The sequence below is a fragment of the Scyliorhinus canicula genome, chromosome 8 (genome assembly GCF_902713615.1).
Source record: "Scyliorhinus canicula chromosome 8, sScyCan1.1, whole genome shotgun sequence".
Taxonomy (NCBI): Eukaryota; Metazoa; Chordata; class Chondrichthyes; order Carcharhiniformes; family Scyliorhinidae; genus Scyliorhinus; species Scyliorhinus canicula.
In genome coordinates, this window is record NC_052153.1 from 114,344,096 (window position 1) to 114,357,743 (window position 13,648).

Below are 13,648 nucleotides of genomic sequence, written 5' to 3' on the forward strand. Positions count from 1 at the left end.
AAAATAAAAGCCCATGGGATCCAGGGTAATGTATAAGCTGGATAGAAGTTTGGCTCAGTGGTAAGAAACAAAGGGTAATTGTTGATGGATGCTTTTGTGACTGGAAAGTTGTTTCCAATGGGGTTCTGTAGGGTTTAGTGCTAGGGCCCCTGCTTTTTGTGGATTTTGTGCATTTATTAATGATTTGGATGGAAAAATAGGGGAGGGTGACCAAGACGTCAAGATACTTACATCGGACGTGTAAGTATGATGATTGACCAGGATCCAAGACTGCAAAATATGAAGACAATTAAAACTTAAGGCCACCCCCGTGACCTCAGCAATGAACTGCTCTCATATCATAGCTAATGAATTATTGATTCTTTTCCCCTCTTGAGACTGGGCAAAGCAGGTCCTAATTATCAATTTTAGAGGGCTTTCTTATAGGAGTAATCTAGTGTAATTTATTAGCATAACATGTTCTTCAGGCAAGGTTATGACATGACACAACGTTCAATCTTAAAGCAGTAGATAGAACATACAGTGCAGAAGGAGGCCATTCAGCCCATCGAGTCTGCACTGACCCACTTAAGCCCTCACTTCCACCCTATCCCTGTAACCCAATAACCCCTCCTTTTCCCCCCCATAAATTTAGAGTACCCAATTATTTTTTTCCAATTAAGGGGCAATTCAGTGTGGCCAATTCACCTACACTGCACATCTTTGGGTTGTGGGGGCGAAACCCACGTAAACACGGGGAGAATGTGCAAACTCCACACGGACAGTGATCCAGAGCCAGGATCGAACCTGGGACCTCGGCACCGTGAGGCAGCAATGCTAACCTTTGTGCCACCGTGCTGCCCCTATAACCCCTCCTAACCTTTTTAGTCACGAGGGGCAATTTATCATGGCCAATCCACCTAACCTGCACATCTTTGGACTGTGGGAGGAAACTGGAGCACCCGGAGGAAACCCACGCAGTCATGGGGAGAACGTGCAGACTCCGCACAGACAGTGACACAGCGGGGAATCGAACCTGGGACCCTGCCACTGTGAAGCCACAGTGCTATCCACTTGTGCTACCGTGCTGCCCTTGATTTTAACAAAATACATCAGATAATTGACATGAAAAATTGAATGTTACTTTCTTAAGAATATAAAAAGTTTAGCAAAACGAGCTCAGTTACTACTTTATTATAATAGCAACAGTCAGCATTAGCAGGCCAAAAATCACAAAACTCAGATTTGTTACTCTTTTAGGTTTTGCCACCTTCTACTTTCATAATGACAATTCGCTCTTAAGCTGCAGATTGGAAGTGTAGATGGTGGAGATTATAATTTTACCATTATTACTTACATTAACTGAAGGTGCATTTCTGTGAAGTTCCTTGTTCTATTTCTTGTCTCTCCTCTATCCCTTCCCCACCATTGCACACCGTCACAAAATGTTGGAAATCAAATGTATGATGCTCTGATTTGGAGTCCAAAAATGGGATGAAATTTCTACGACACAGCAATTGCTCTCACACCAGGGGCCGCTAAAGTAATTCACCATTTCTTCTGGTGCAATCAATTTTTGAATACATCAACTTGTACAGACTATGGCACTTACACACAAATCTAGTAGGCAAGACTGGCATTCCTTACCGAGTTCATTCATTGCATGCCTGTGTTCCTCATCAAATGAAAGCTTCATAAGTACACACACCGCAGGACAGATCTGATGTTCCACTGGAGATGGCACTACAGCAACATAATGCATACATAAACCTTAAACAAGGGGTAATTCATATTTCAATTATATATTTTCACTACTTCACTATAGGATGACTTCCTAACAAACTCCAGAAATCACCAAAGTCAATTAAAACCATTAGCAAACAAAAACTGATCTGATGTGTTGCATTTGGGACAGAAGCAAGACAAAAGGTTCAATATTCCATTACTGAATAATAAGTTAATGTAGTTCAAATAAATAGACATAGACATGGAATTTACAGTGCAGAAAGAGGCCATTCGGTCCATCGTGTCTGCACCGTCCATGGAAAGATCACCCCACCTAAGCCCACACCACCACCCTATTCCCATAACCCGGTAACCCCATCTAACCTTTTTGGACATTAAAGGGCAATTTAGCATGGCCAATCCACCTAACCTGCACATCTTTGGACTGTGAGAGGAAACCAGAGCACCCGGAGGAAACCCACGCAGACACGGGGAGAACGTGCAGACGCCGCACAGTGTCCCAAGCGGGAATCAAACATGGGACTCTGGTGCTGTGAAGGAACAGTTCTAACTACTGTGCTACCATGCCGCCCATACACAGAGCAGCATTGGTAAATGCTGGCGTTTACCATTAGCCACAACTGGAGAAGGCGAGGATGAAGTTGTAGGGAGGTATAGTTTAGAACTTGATGCAGATATAATACTGTTATACTTCTGTTTAAATATCTAAAATCAGGACAAATTATTATACCTAGAGGAGAAAACAGACATGATATTGGACAGATTACATTTCCCCTCACACTCATAGCAGCATCACAAGTGCAACACACTAAACTAAAAGGATGATTGATTACAATATAACTACAAAAGTCTTCAAGCTGTGATATCAAAGAGAAACCTACCGTAGAAACATAATTACAAAGTTCTTTTAATCAATACATTTTTAACAAGTAGTTGCTATATACACATACTATATTATAATGAAGAATTTAAAAAGTAGAACTTGCCCACATTATTTCTTTCTTAAAGGCTACTTCTTTTTACAGAAAAGTGCAGCAAAACTAATTCACATTTAAAACTGTCCAGAAAATGTCATACTTGGATTTTTATCCTGATCCACGCCTCGTTCATGTGCTTCCTGCCATTCCCAGCATGTCTCACAGTAAGCACGGATCTGTTCCAACAGGTGAAGAACACGTGTCTCCCGTCTTCCTCTCTTGTCATCCGGCTGCGAATGGATGATATTGTGTAGTGCAGCACTAGCCCTTGCACGGGCCTCCTTACTGCCACGTGAATTGCCTAGCAGCACAGAGTCTTTATCATTGCCGTGCAAAAGCTGTATCAGCAGCGGAAGACAACCAGACTGACGCATAGCTATACAGCTGTCCTGAGAACTAGACATTGCTAGCAAAGTTCGAGACATATCATCCTTGTCGTGTGTACCAAGCATTGAGAGCAGCGAGTATACCATTTCCACCTATAGCCGAAGCGAACCAAAAAGGTTAAATCCTGTTCACATTTTCGGGTCAACAATTAATGACATGAAGCCAAAACACCCTCCAGAGAAACAGTAAATCTAAGGATATAATATGCTCCGTTTCAAGATCTCTATAAACATTTGCTGATAATTTGTGACAGGTGGACATTTCCCTCGAATTAAGCCACCAGCCATCTAAGCAGGTATGGGCTAGGACTATTCTTATTGATTCAACTGTGTTTAGATAATGGTGCTACATTTAACCCCATATTTGTGTTGTATTATTGAAAACAATATTGTAATTAGACAATATCAGAAGGCCCAAATCCACTTAAACTGAAATTAATCAGATGCCTTCCTGCCACTAGATAGGATTCATTTGATAAATATTATAAACTACAACTGATTTATTAACTCTCCTTTGACGCTCTAGATTCCAGAATATTTGATGGGGAATTACACAGATTTCATGAATTGGGTCTGATCTGTCCAGTTAATCTTTCATTTCATTTTCATGCTACCATTTCATCAATTTGCATTGTGTGTCCAAGTTAAAAAAACAGGTGATTTGACCTTCTGGCCTACACTGGTGGTGCAGTGTTTATCCTTTATTAATATCCTCGCAACCTTCTTTGAACTTACCCCACCACACCAGCATAGCCTTCTATTTGTTTTTGCCTCTCATTGTTATCCTCTAAAATGGATCTATGCTGTTTGCCTCAGTCATTCCTTTTGGCCACATGTTCTACACTCTTTGGGCACATAGATTCCTCCTGGAACCCCTGTTGGATTTATTAGTGGCCATCTTAGATTTATGGCCTACAGTTTGGAATCCCCAAAACTGGGAACATTTTCTCTTCTATCTCTATGCTCATCAAAGCCTTTCATCATCTTAAAGCCCCAGCCATCTCTTTTATAGAGAAAAGGGCCACAGCCTATTCAGCTTTTCCAGAAATGTTATCTTCTCACTTCTGGTATAATTTTATGAAATTTCTTTTGCACTTTCTCCAATGTTCCTAAATGGACTCCAGAATAGTGTAAAGTATTCCCCTAACATGCTAGCAAAGCTTTTTGTCTTGCACTCATCAGCATCGCTCTTACCAACAGGGGAACAACAATTTATATTGCATAAGTGCTGCTTAGTTGGCAAGTGGATTCTTATTGGTGGAGGCACTGCCATGAAGAATGCAACACAGAACAGTTAACTGCCAAGTTTTCCTTTCTGCAACACTCAAGTTCAGCTGAACAACTGAGTATTACAAATGTGGTTGGACTAAGGTTCGATATGAATTGAACAACTTTTCTACTCTTCAGTTCTATCTCTCTGGAAGTGAACTCCTGTGCTTTGTTTGTTTTTTTAAATTATATTATCCTGTTGGGCTTTTTAGGGCCAAAGAGGGTAACATATGTTTAAAGACACAGGGCAAGGCTGGAATACTTAACAAATACTTTGTTCCAATGATTATCGAGGAGGAGGAGGAGGATGCTCGAGTCAATGGATGGGGTGAGAATTGACAGAAAGGATGCACTGAAAAGACTGGCTATGCGAAGAGTGGATAAGGTGCCAGGTCCAGGTGGCTTGCATCCCAGGTTGATGAACGAAGTAGGCTTGGAAATAGCAGAAGAGCTCTGGATAATCTTCCCGCAGTATGTGGGAAGATTGGAGAGTGGTAAATCTGACACCCTCATTCAAGAAACGGTGCAAGCACATTCCTAATGCTACATGTTGGTCAGTTCAACATCCATGATGTGCAAGGTTCTGCAAACGATAATCGGGGGGAGAAAAACCAAGGGGCAAGTTTGTAAAGGCAGGTTGTGTTTGACTCATTCAATTTAAATTTTTCGATTAACTGACAGAAGGCTGATGAAGGAAAATTATTGAATGTTATCTGTTTGAATTTTAATAATGTGTTTTACAAAGTACCACAAACTGACTGGTCAACAAAATTGAGGCTCATGGAATAGATAAAATGGCTAAAGGACAGAAAACATCAGGCCACAGTAAATAGGGGGGGTGAGGATGGAGCCATGTCCAAGAGCGGCAAGTCTTCAGGGTATTGGATCATAGCCAGAACTATTCATGGGGATGAGGGTCCTTGCCTTTGCTTCCTTAATCGCCTGCCGGAGAACCCTGCTCGTCTGATGATCAGTTGCACCACCCACAGCTGCAGACTTTTCTGGCAGAACTATCAGAATTTTGCTACCTGGAGAAGATCAAATTCACCATCCGAGGGTCAGAGGATGGCTTCCACAAAGCGTGGAGGTTATTCACCAACTTGTTCCAGGACCTGGGTATAGTGGTATAGTGTATAAAGTGTAAAAACTTCCATAAAAACATTTAAAAAAAAGATACGGTAAATGGTTATTTTTCAGACTGGGGGATGATTGACAGTAGTGTTCCTCAAGCTTTTTGGTACGCATGAGTTGGATGTCGAAATATAAAGTAAAATTTCAAAATTTGATGATTCCAAACTTGGAACTGTGGCTGATGCCAACTGAGTGGTAAAAACTGGGTAGCATGGACAAGTTGGGTCGAAGGGTCTGTTTTCATGCTGTAAACCTCTATGACTGCAGCAAGTCATAGAAAGGTAAGCAGATGTGCAGATATGTGACAGAGAAACTTAATACAGGTAAGTATGAGGTAATGGAAGGGATAGGGAGAGGCAATATAGACTAACTGCATAGTTATGAATAGTGTACCAGGTCAGAGGCTCCTGGGAATTCATGTCTATAGATCTTTGGAAATAGTAGAACATATTGAGAGAGAAGTTAGCAAAACTTAAGCAATCTTCGACTTCATAAATAGAGCCAAGAGGATAGAAGCAGGGAAGCTATGCTGAACCTATGTAAAGCTCTTCTTATGCCACAACTAGAGTATTGCACCAGTTCTGGCCACCACACTTTAGGATGCGAGGGTCCTTGAAAGGGTGTACTGGTGATTTACAAGAATGGTTCAAGGGATGAGCAATTTTAGCTACAAGGTTAGATTGGGGAAGCCGGGCTGTTCTGCTTGGAGCAGATTGAGGAGAGATGTGATAATGTAATAGATGTGCAAGGTTATGACAGGTTTAGATAAGGTAGCCAATGAAAAGCTGTTCACATTCACTGATGATACACGGATTTGGGACACAGATTTAAGGTTTTGGGCAAGAGATGCAGGTGGGTGTGAGGAACAGCTTTTTAAAAAATAACATTTTTCCAATTAAGGGGCAATTTAGCATGGCCAATCCATCTACCCTGTACATCATTGGGTTGTGGGGGTGAGACCCATGCAGAAACAGGCAAACCCCACAGACACAGGCAAACCCCACACGGATAGTGACCTGGGGCCGTGATCGAACCTGGGTGCTTGGCGTTGTGAGGTAGAGTGGAAACTGCTGGGCCACCATTCGCCCCAGAGGAACACGTTTAACATCGCGGGTGTTGGTGGAAGCAGAGATGATAAATGATTACAAAAGGAAATTGGACAAGGCTTGAGAGAAATAAATTTGCAGGGCGACGGAGTGGGGGAATGGGACTGATTGTTTTACAGTCTGGAAGAGCTGAATGGCCTCCTTTAGTGCCACAATGTGATTAAGTGTTGCTACTTTTAACAATTTGCGCATCCATACCTCCAGGTCACTTTGTTCCTCTACCCCATTCAGATTCTTATTATTCTAGTACTTTATAGCTTTTACACTTATCATACTTACGTTATCTATCTTGATATCTTTGTTTTATTTTGTCACTTTCTTCCACAGTATTACCTAGCAATTTGGTGTCGTCCACAAATTTTTAAATTGTACTTCTGGTTCTCAAGTGCAACTCATTTATGCAAATTATGAACAAAGTGATCTCAGCAACCATCCCTGAGAAATACAACTTCCCACCTCTTGGCAGTCTGGGAAGCTATCCTGTTTTGTAGTCAGTTTGCTATTCATTATGTTATTCCACAATTCTGATCTTAGCTCATAGCCTACCATGAGGTACCTTCTTGTAGACCCGTTGAAAAGTCCAAATATATTACCTCTACTACAGCACTCTTGCCCACCCTCGCTGCTATTTCATCAAAAAATTAAGTTTAATCAAATATGACTGTCCCTTCTGAAATCAGTGTTGGTTATTGTATTTTTACTGTCTGGATGTTTTTTCTATTTCATCTTTGAATCAAGATTCCATTATCTTTCTTAACACTTCCTTTTCCCCCTTGCTTTCCTCTTATTCTTGGGATGTTATTTAAGCATCTTTTGATAGTTTCTAAAATGTTCCCAATCTCCTGGCTTACCACCAATCCTTGTAGCAATGCAGGTCTTTTCTTTCAATTTGATACCATCCTTAACTTTCTTAGATAGCCACGCATAATGCATCCTTCTCTGCCATCCCCTATCTCCACATTAAATTAGCTACGATTTATATCCAAGTATAATACAATCACTTGAGGTCTAGTATTAATTAGTTGGATTGGAAATTTAAGAATAATCAAGAATCATTCATTTACTAATTACTACAGCAAATACTCATTTCATGTAAATTGAATTTCATTTAAGTTTAGAACCCACGGCTTAAGGTGAACTAGAATTTTTCTTCTTTTGCACAGCATTTTGTTTCCAGAATAGATCCACAGATGGATGATGTTTAGAATTTAATTATCAATTAACTACTACTAATATCTGGAGGGTGCTAGCAATGCAGAGAGGCTGGATAGTCTCGGACTGTTTTCATTAGAACGACAGAGGTTGAGGGGCGACCTCATAGAGATCTACAAGATTATGAGGGGCATGGATAGAGTGGATGGGCAGGCACTCTTTCCCAGGTTGGAGGGATCAGTCATTAGGGGGCATAGGTTTAAGGACCGTGGGACAAAGTTAGAAGAGATGTGCGAGGCAGGTTTTTTTTTAAACACAGCGGGTGGTGTGTCTGGAACGCAATGTGGAAGCAGACACATTAACACAGTTCAAAAGGCATCATGATAAATACATGGATAGAATGGGTATAGAAAGATACGGCACTAGGAAGTGCTGAGGGTTTTGGCCAAGGGTGGTATCATGACCGGTACAGGCTTGGAGGACCGAAGGGCCTATTCCTGTGCTGTATTGTTCTTTGTTAATTATCAAAGCTAGTGCGATTTCTTCACCCCTTCCCCCATGAAATCCAGCAATTTAATTACATAAACTTTAACATGATCATGCATTGGATTAAATATACTGTTGATATGAGATTGCCACCATTAATGCTACCAAGCTTTAAACGTCAGGAGGTGAGGCCACCAAAAGCAGGCTGTTTGCTCGCTGCATCTCAGGGGTTCTCCTCACTAGAAATTGCCACATAGTGCTGAATTATTGGCTGAGTAGTGATGGAAGAATTCTGTTCACCAGTTCTACTTCCATTTGAAGAAGTTCAACATAGTCTTCTAATCTATGCTCTTGCTGACTGAGAGATACGGAGTTCCAACTGCAATTGAGATTCCCAACATCTCTAAATGTGAAATCAATATGTCCCTTCAGTTTATTCACTTGTGTAGTAATGCGTATTCTGCTCACTTGAAAATCATATAAAAGGTAATCCATATCTACACAATATCATTACAGTAAATACATTTTAAGGTTTAACTCTGTATTTAAATATTTACTGATCAATTGTTTAGTCCTATTTATTGGTACTACACTATCTTCTAGATTAACCGTATAACTAGCTGGTAACACCAATTTTTACAAAGACCAATAAAAAATCAAACCTTTAAGGAAACAAAGTGTAACAGCCAGCAAACAAATTACAGAAAAGTAAGTATTGCTATTTCTGCAAGTGGATTTGGAAGCAATATGACAAAATATTGCTGGAATTAATAATATTCAGATTAATGCCAGAATTCCAGGTGATAGGTCACTTTTTATCCGTGTGTAAAATGCTGTCCTGAGATTTTGCTGGTTACAATATAGAAGTGATTTGGATATATCATTGCTAGATGAAGTAATTTGGTTTCTTTTGATTTTTTTCTAGAATTCGTTTTGACACCAAGTTTGATTCAAATATAATCCTTACTCTGACCTTTTAGTTCTTCTCATATGTTGAGTATAGCAGCAATGATTGCCAATTAACATTACATAAAGCACCATTTTGTAAATATTTTCAAAAGGCACAGTAAGGAGTACAACATGCATGTGTTAATGAAAATAGCTAAACATACTGATAAAACAGCCAAAGCATTGTTAAAATTGACGTATTAGAAAAAATGCAATGTAGCGACCTGTAGTCTGGAATCTTCGGTTACCTTGGTACCCAGGTGACTTGTCAGTCTTCGTGGAACTGAGTAGGAACTACTACAGCTCATCACACTAGCAGCATCTTGTTCAACCCTTGATCCTGAACCCTAAAACACATTGGATTGAATTAGAAGTATTAACCTTGTCAAATCAAAAGTATTGTTTCTGAAATGCTATGAAATCTTCCAGTGTTGTGTCATTCACTGTTTTTCAGGAACATTACAAGCATTTTCGAAAATGACAATTTGGGACTAGTTTTCTAACTAAGCCTCTGCTGGGGCTGTGTATTATTAGCACACATATGGAGGAAGTGAGCTCAGAAAAACATCTCGCTATGCAGAGACCATTATCACCACTGGCAATACCAGACCCAGGACGCACTTCATTGTACGCCTGCAGCTACACATTTTTGCCATTTGGTATTTTGCACTTATTTCTGCTTTGTTTGTAGTTTGAAGAAAACTTGTATTAAGCCTGTATTGAATATTTAAAGTTACTTTGCACATCTTGATTTAAAATTAAGTACGATTGTGCGTTGATCAAGTAAAATAATTAATCATTAGTAATCAGTAGTGATATTATTAATGATATGATTAACTGTCGACTTATTTTTCCCAGACTTTTTTATACTGGCTATTCACAGCTGGTATTTCAGCCATATCAGTTTTCCTTTTTCAATGAGACTAAACCAAAAGTGTCTTTATTTAGCATAAGCCTTTTCTTACTATGTACTCAATAACCCATGAACTACAAGCCAGGACAACAAATAACCTTGCACCTGGGGTGGTCATTATGATGTGGAATCAAGAGATTTGTTTGATGGACATACAACCTGATCGATGACAGATGGGAGATACAATCAAAAGATTCATATTGCGCATATTGAATATTGTGAAGTCTGCAAAGCCGCCCACTGCCTGTGAGGAGAATTTGATAGGGCTCATGTTTACCAGATCCATGTTTTGTGAAAGTCTGCATAGAAGCCTTGAAAGGCTGGAATGAAGCCAGAAATTGGACGAAATTGCCTCCAACAGTCAAGACTGCAACCAGAGTGGATTTGTCAATCACGCAAGACCAAGGCAGGAAAGGCCAATAACTGAAGTGTCCACCACTGTGCAAGGTTATTCGGAGACTCAGTGATGTATGAATCAAGGAGAAATTAACAGATTAATTTGGGGTGTTATACTGTCTGGGAGGCAGTCATGAACATACAAATTTGTGGTTAAGATTTGTAATCATACAATCATAGAAGGTTTATGGCACAGGAAGAGTCCACTTGGCCCATTGTGTCTGCACCAACCGATATACAAGTCAGCCAGCCTAATCTGACTTTCTAGCATTTGGTCCCTGGTCGTGGCGGTTATGGTACTTATCTTTTTGTTATTCATTGGATGTGGGCGTCACTGGCTGGGCCAGCATTTAGTGCCCATCCCTAATTGCCCTTGAGGGGGCAGTTAAGAGTCAACCACATTGCTGTGGGTGTGGAGTCACATGTAGGCCAGACCAGGCCAGCAGATTCCCTTCCAGGAAAAAAAAACAGATGGAATTTTACAATCAGCAATGGTTTCATAGTCATCATTAAGACTTTTAATTCCAGGTTTTTATTGAATTCAAATTTCACCATCTGCCATGGTGGGATGCAAACCCAGGTCCCCAGAGCATTACCCTGGGTCTCTGGTATACTGGTCCAGTGACAATACCACTATGCCACCAGGCACCTCTTAAATGAGTAGAGGTTTCAGTCTCTGCTACCTTTTCAGACAGTGGAGTTCCAGATCCCCCACAACCCTCTGGCTGAAAAAATATCTAATCGCCCCTCTACTATTTCTACCAATCACTTTAAATCTATGTCCCCCAGTCATTGACCTCGCTGCTAAAGTAAATAGGCCCTTCCCATCCACTCTATCCAAGCCCCTGACAATTTTGTACATCTCAATCAAATCCCCCCTCAGCCTCCATTTCCTAGAACAGCCCCAGACTATTCAATCTTTCCTCATAGTTGCAATTTTCCACTCCTGGTAACATCCTTGTCAATTTCCCCGGTCCCCACTCTAATACAATTAATCCAAGGTCTCTCACTTCCCCTGCATCGCTCAGCATCGTTCCATTTATTGTGTAATCCTTTGCCTTCTTTGATCTCCTCAAGTGCATCATTCCACACTATTCCATTTGCCACTTTTTTTTCTACCTGACCAGTAATATTGCATATGCTCATATATAATTCTTATAAACTATGGATGTAAAGTTACCTTTTTTTTTAAATCGTTCAATAGTTGTCTAACAAAGATCATTATTTTCATGCATTACTTGATATTGAAGTCAGTAATTCCTGTTCCTCCAGAGTACAGCTCCTAACCCAAGTCAAGCTCCGCAAGGGACACTTATGCCCTTACACCAGGGGTGGGCAAACTACGGCCCGCGGGAAAAAAAAGGTTAATGGGGGGGGGGGGGGGGGCGCGCGCGCGCTGTTGGGTTACTTACTGGTATAGGGTGGATACGTTGACTTGAGTAGGGTGATCATTGCTCGGCACAACGTCGAGGGCCGAAGGGCCTGTTCTGTGCTGTACTGTTCTATGTTCTATATGAGGCGCCCAGGATCATAACCGGGTGAAGTAATTATTTTACTTAATATACTATGCGGCCCTTTGTGAATTGTGAATTTCTGAATGTGGCCCTTGCACGGAAAAGTTTGCCCACCCCTGCCTTACACTATCCACAGGAGTGCTTGAATCAGAAAGCACAGCTCTGCATCTGGCTCCCTGCTGACCTCCAATAAGCAGTTCTTAAAGAGCCAGTAGGTGTCTGCCTACCTGTGATCACATGTGTGAACGTTCTGGAAGCTGGGTGCAGTCTGCCTCTGGCACAACCCAAACATCCTTCTGATGCTCCTCCTAAAGCTTCCACTAAAATGGAAGTATAGAGGAGATTCCCACTTGAAGGCTCATTATCCCAAGATAATATCCAAAAATGTAGCACCCAAACATACTGGTTCAAAGCTTCCTGATCGATTAAATTGAAACAGAAAAGAAAAAAGCTCAGAAATAGTCTCAAAATTCAGCTACAGAAGTTGATATGGTTTGGGATTTGAGTATCTGAAGAATTACTTCTAACACCCCCACCCCGGATTGCCATAAAAAAATCTAATGTCCTTTAGTAATCCAGAGGCCTTCAGAAAAGCGAGCTCAAATCCCATCATGGCAGCTGGTGGAATTTAAATTCAATTGATTGATAAAATATGGCACAAAAAACTAGTCTCTGATTGGTGATCATGAAACTACAGGATTGAGGGACAGCACGGTGGCGCAGTGGGTTAGCCCTGCTGCCTCACAGGGCATAGGTCCCGGGATCAATCCTGGCCCCGGGTCACTGTCTGTGTGGAGTATGTACATTCTCCCTGTGTCTATGTGGGTCTCACCCCCACAACCCAAAGATGTGCAGGGTAGGTGGATTGGTCATGTTAAAGTACCCTTTAATTTGAAAAAAAAAATGAAACTACTGGATTGTTGTAAAAAAACCTAATGTCCTTGAGTGAAGATCATGCCCTGATCCAGCCTACCAAACCCACAATAATGTGGTTCACTTTTAACTGCCCTTTAAATTGGCCTAGAAACCCTCTTAGCTGTATCAGAAAAGCTACAGAGAAGTCAAAGAAGAATAAAATTGGAGGGACTAGTTGACATTGACCTCGGTGCCAGAAAAAACAAAGGTACACCCCACACACACCCCTGCCCATTGAGCCTGAAAAGTTCTCCTCACAAACGTTTGAGACTTGCGCCACAATTGGGAGAGCAATCCCACAGACATTAATGAGAAGGATTTTGCAACAACAAAAGCTTTGACATAGAATACAATCCACAAAATGCACTGCAGCAACTTGCCTAGATTCCTTCAATAGCACCGGCCAAAACCACTAACTCTTATCACCCAGAAAAACAAGGACAGTAGACACAGAAGAACACTATCACCTCCAAGTACATAACAAATTGCCTTGGAAATCTATCACCTCTGCTGTCGCTGGGTACAAATCCTGGAACTCCCTCCCTAACAACACCATGGATATACTTGCACCACAAAGTTATGTTCTGGTGCTTGGCCATAAGAATGATGCACAGTAGAACATTTAGTTCTTGACTAATTGAAGTATTATATAAAATAAACGAGTGGTAAAGATAGCTACAAGAAATATATTACAAACTACTAATACTGATAAATTATCCAAGAGCTACTG

General features: G+C 40.9%; 1 protein-coding gene across 19 annotated transcripts in view; it reads right to left on the reverse strand.

Moving 5' to 3' along the window:
* The window catches only part of apc (APC regulator of WNT signaling pathway), a 263,910-nt gene that overhangs the window by 26,178 nt on the left and 224,084 nt on the right, over positions 1 to 13,648 (reverse strand). For 18 of the 19 annotated variants that reach the window (XM_038805088.1, XM_038805089.1, XM_038805085.1 and 15 more), the window contains 3 exons: positions 9,405 to 9,527; positions 2,803 to 3,181; positions 1,627 to 1,722 (listed from right to left, as the gene is read on the reverse strand). In XM_038805088.1, the coding sequence (XP_038661016.1) occupies positions 1,627 to 1,722; positions 2,803 to 3,181; positions 9,405 to 9,527 (598 nt within the window). The remainder of the gene's footprint in view (positions 1 to 1,626; positions 1,723 to 2,802; positions 3,182 to 9,404; positions 9,528 to 13,648) is intronic. The other variant, XM_038805090.1, reaches the window with a different exon arrangement.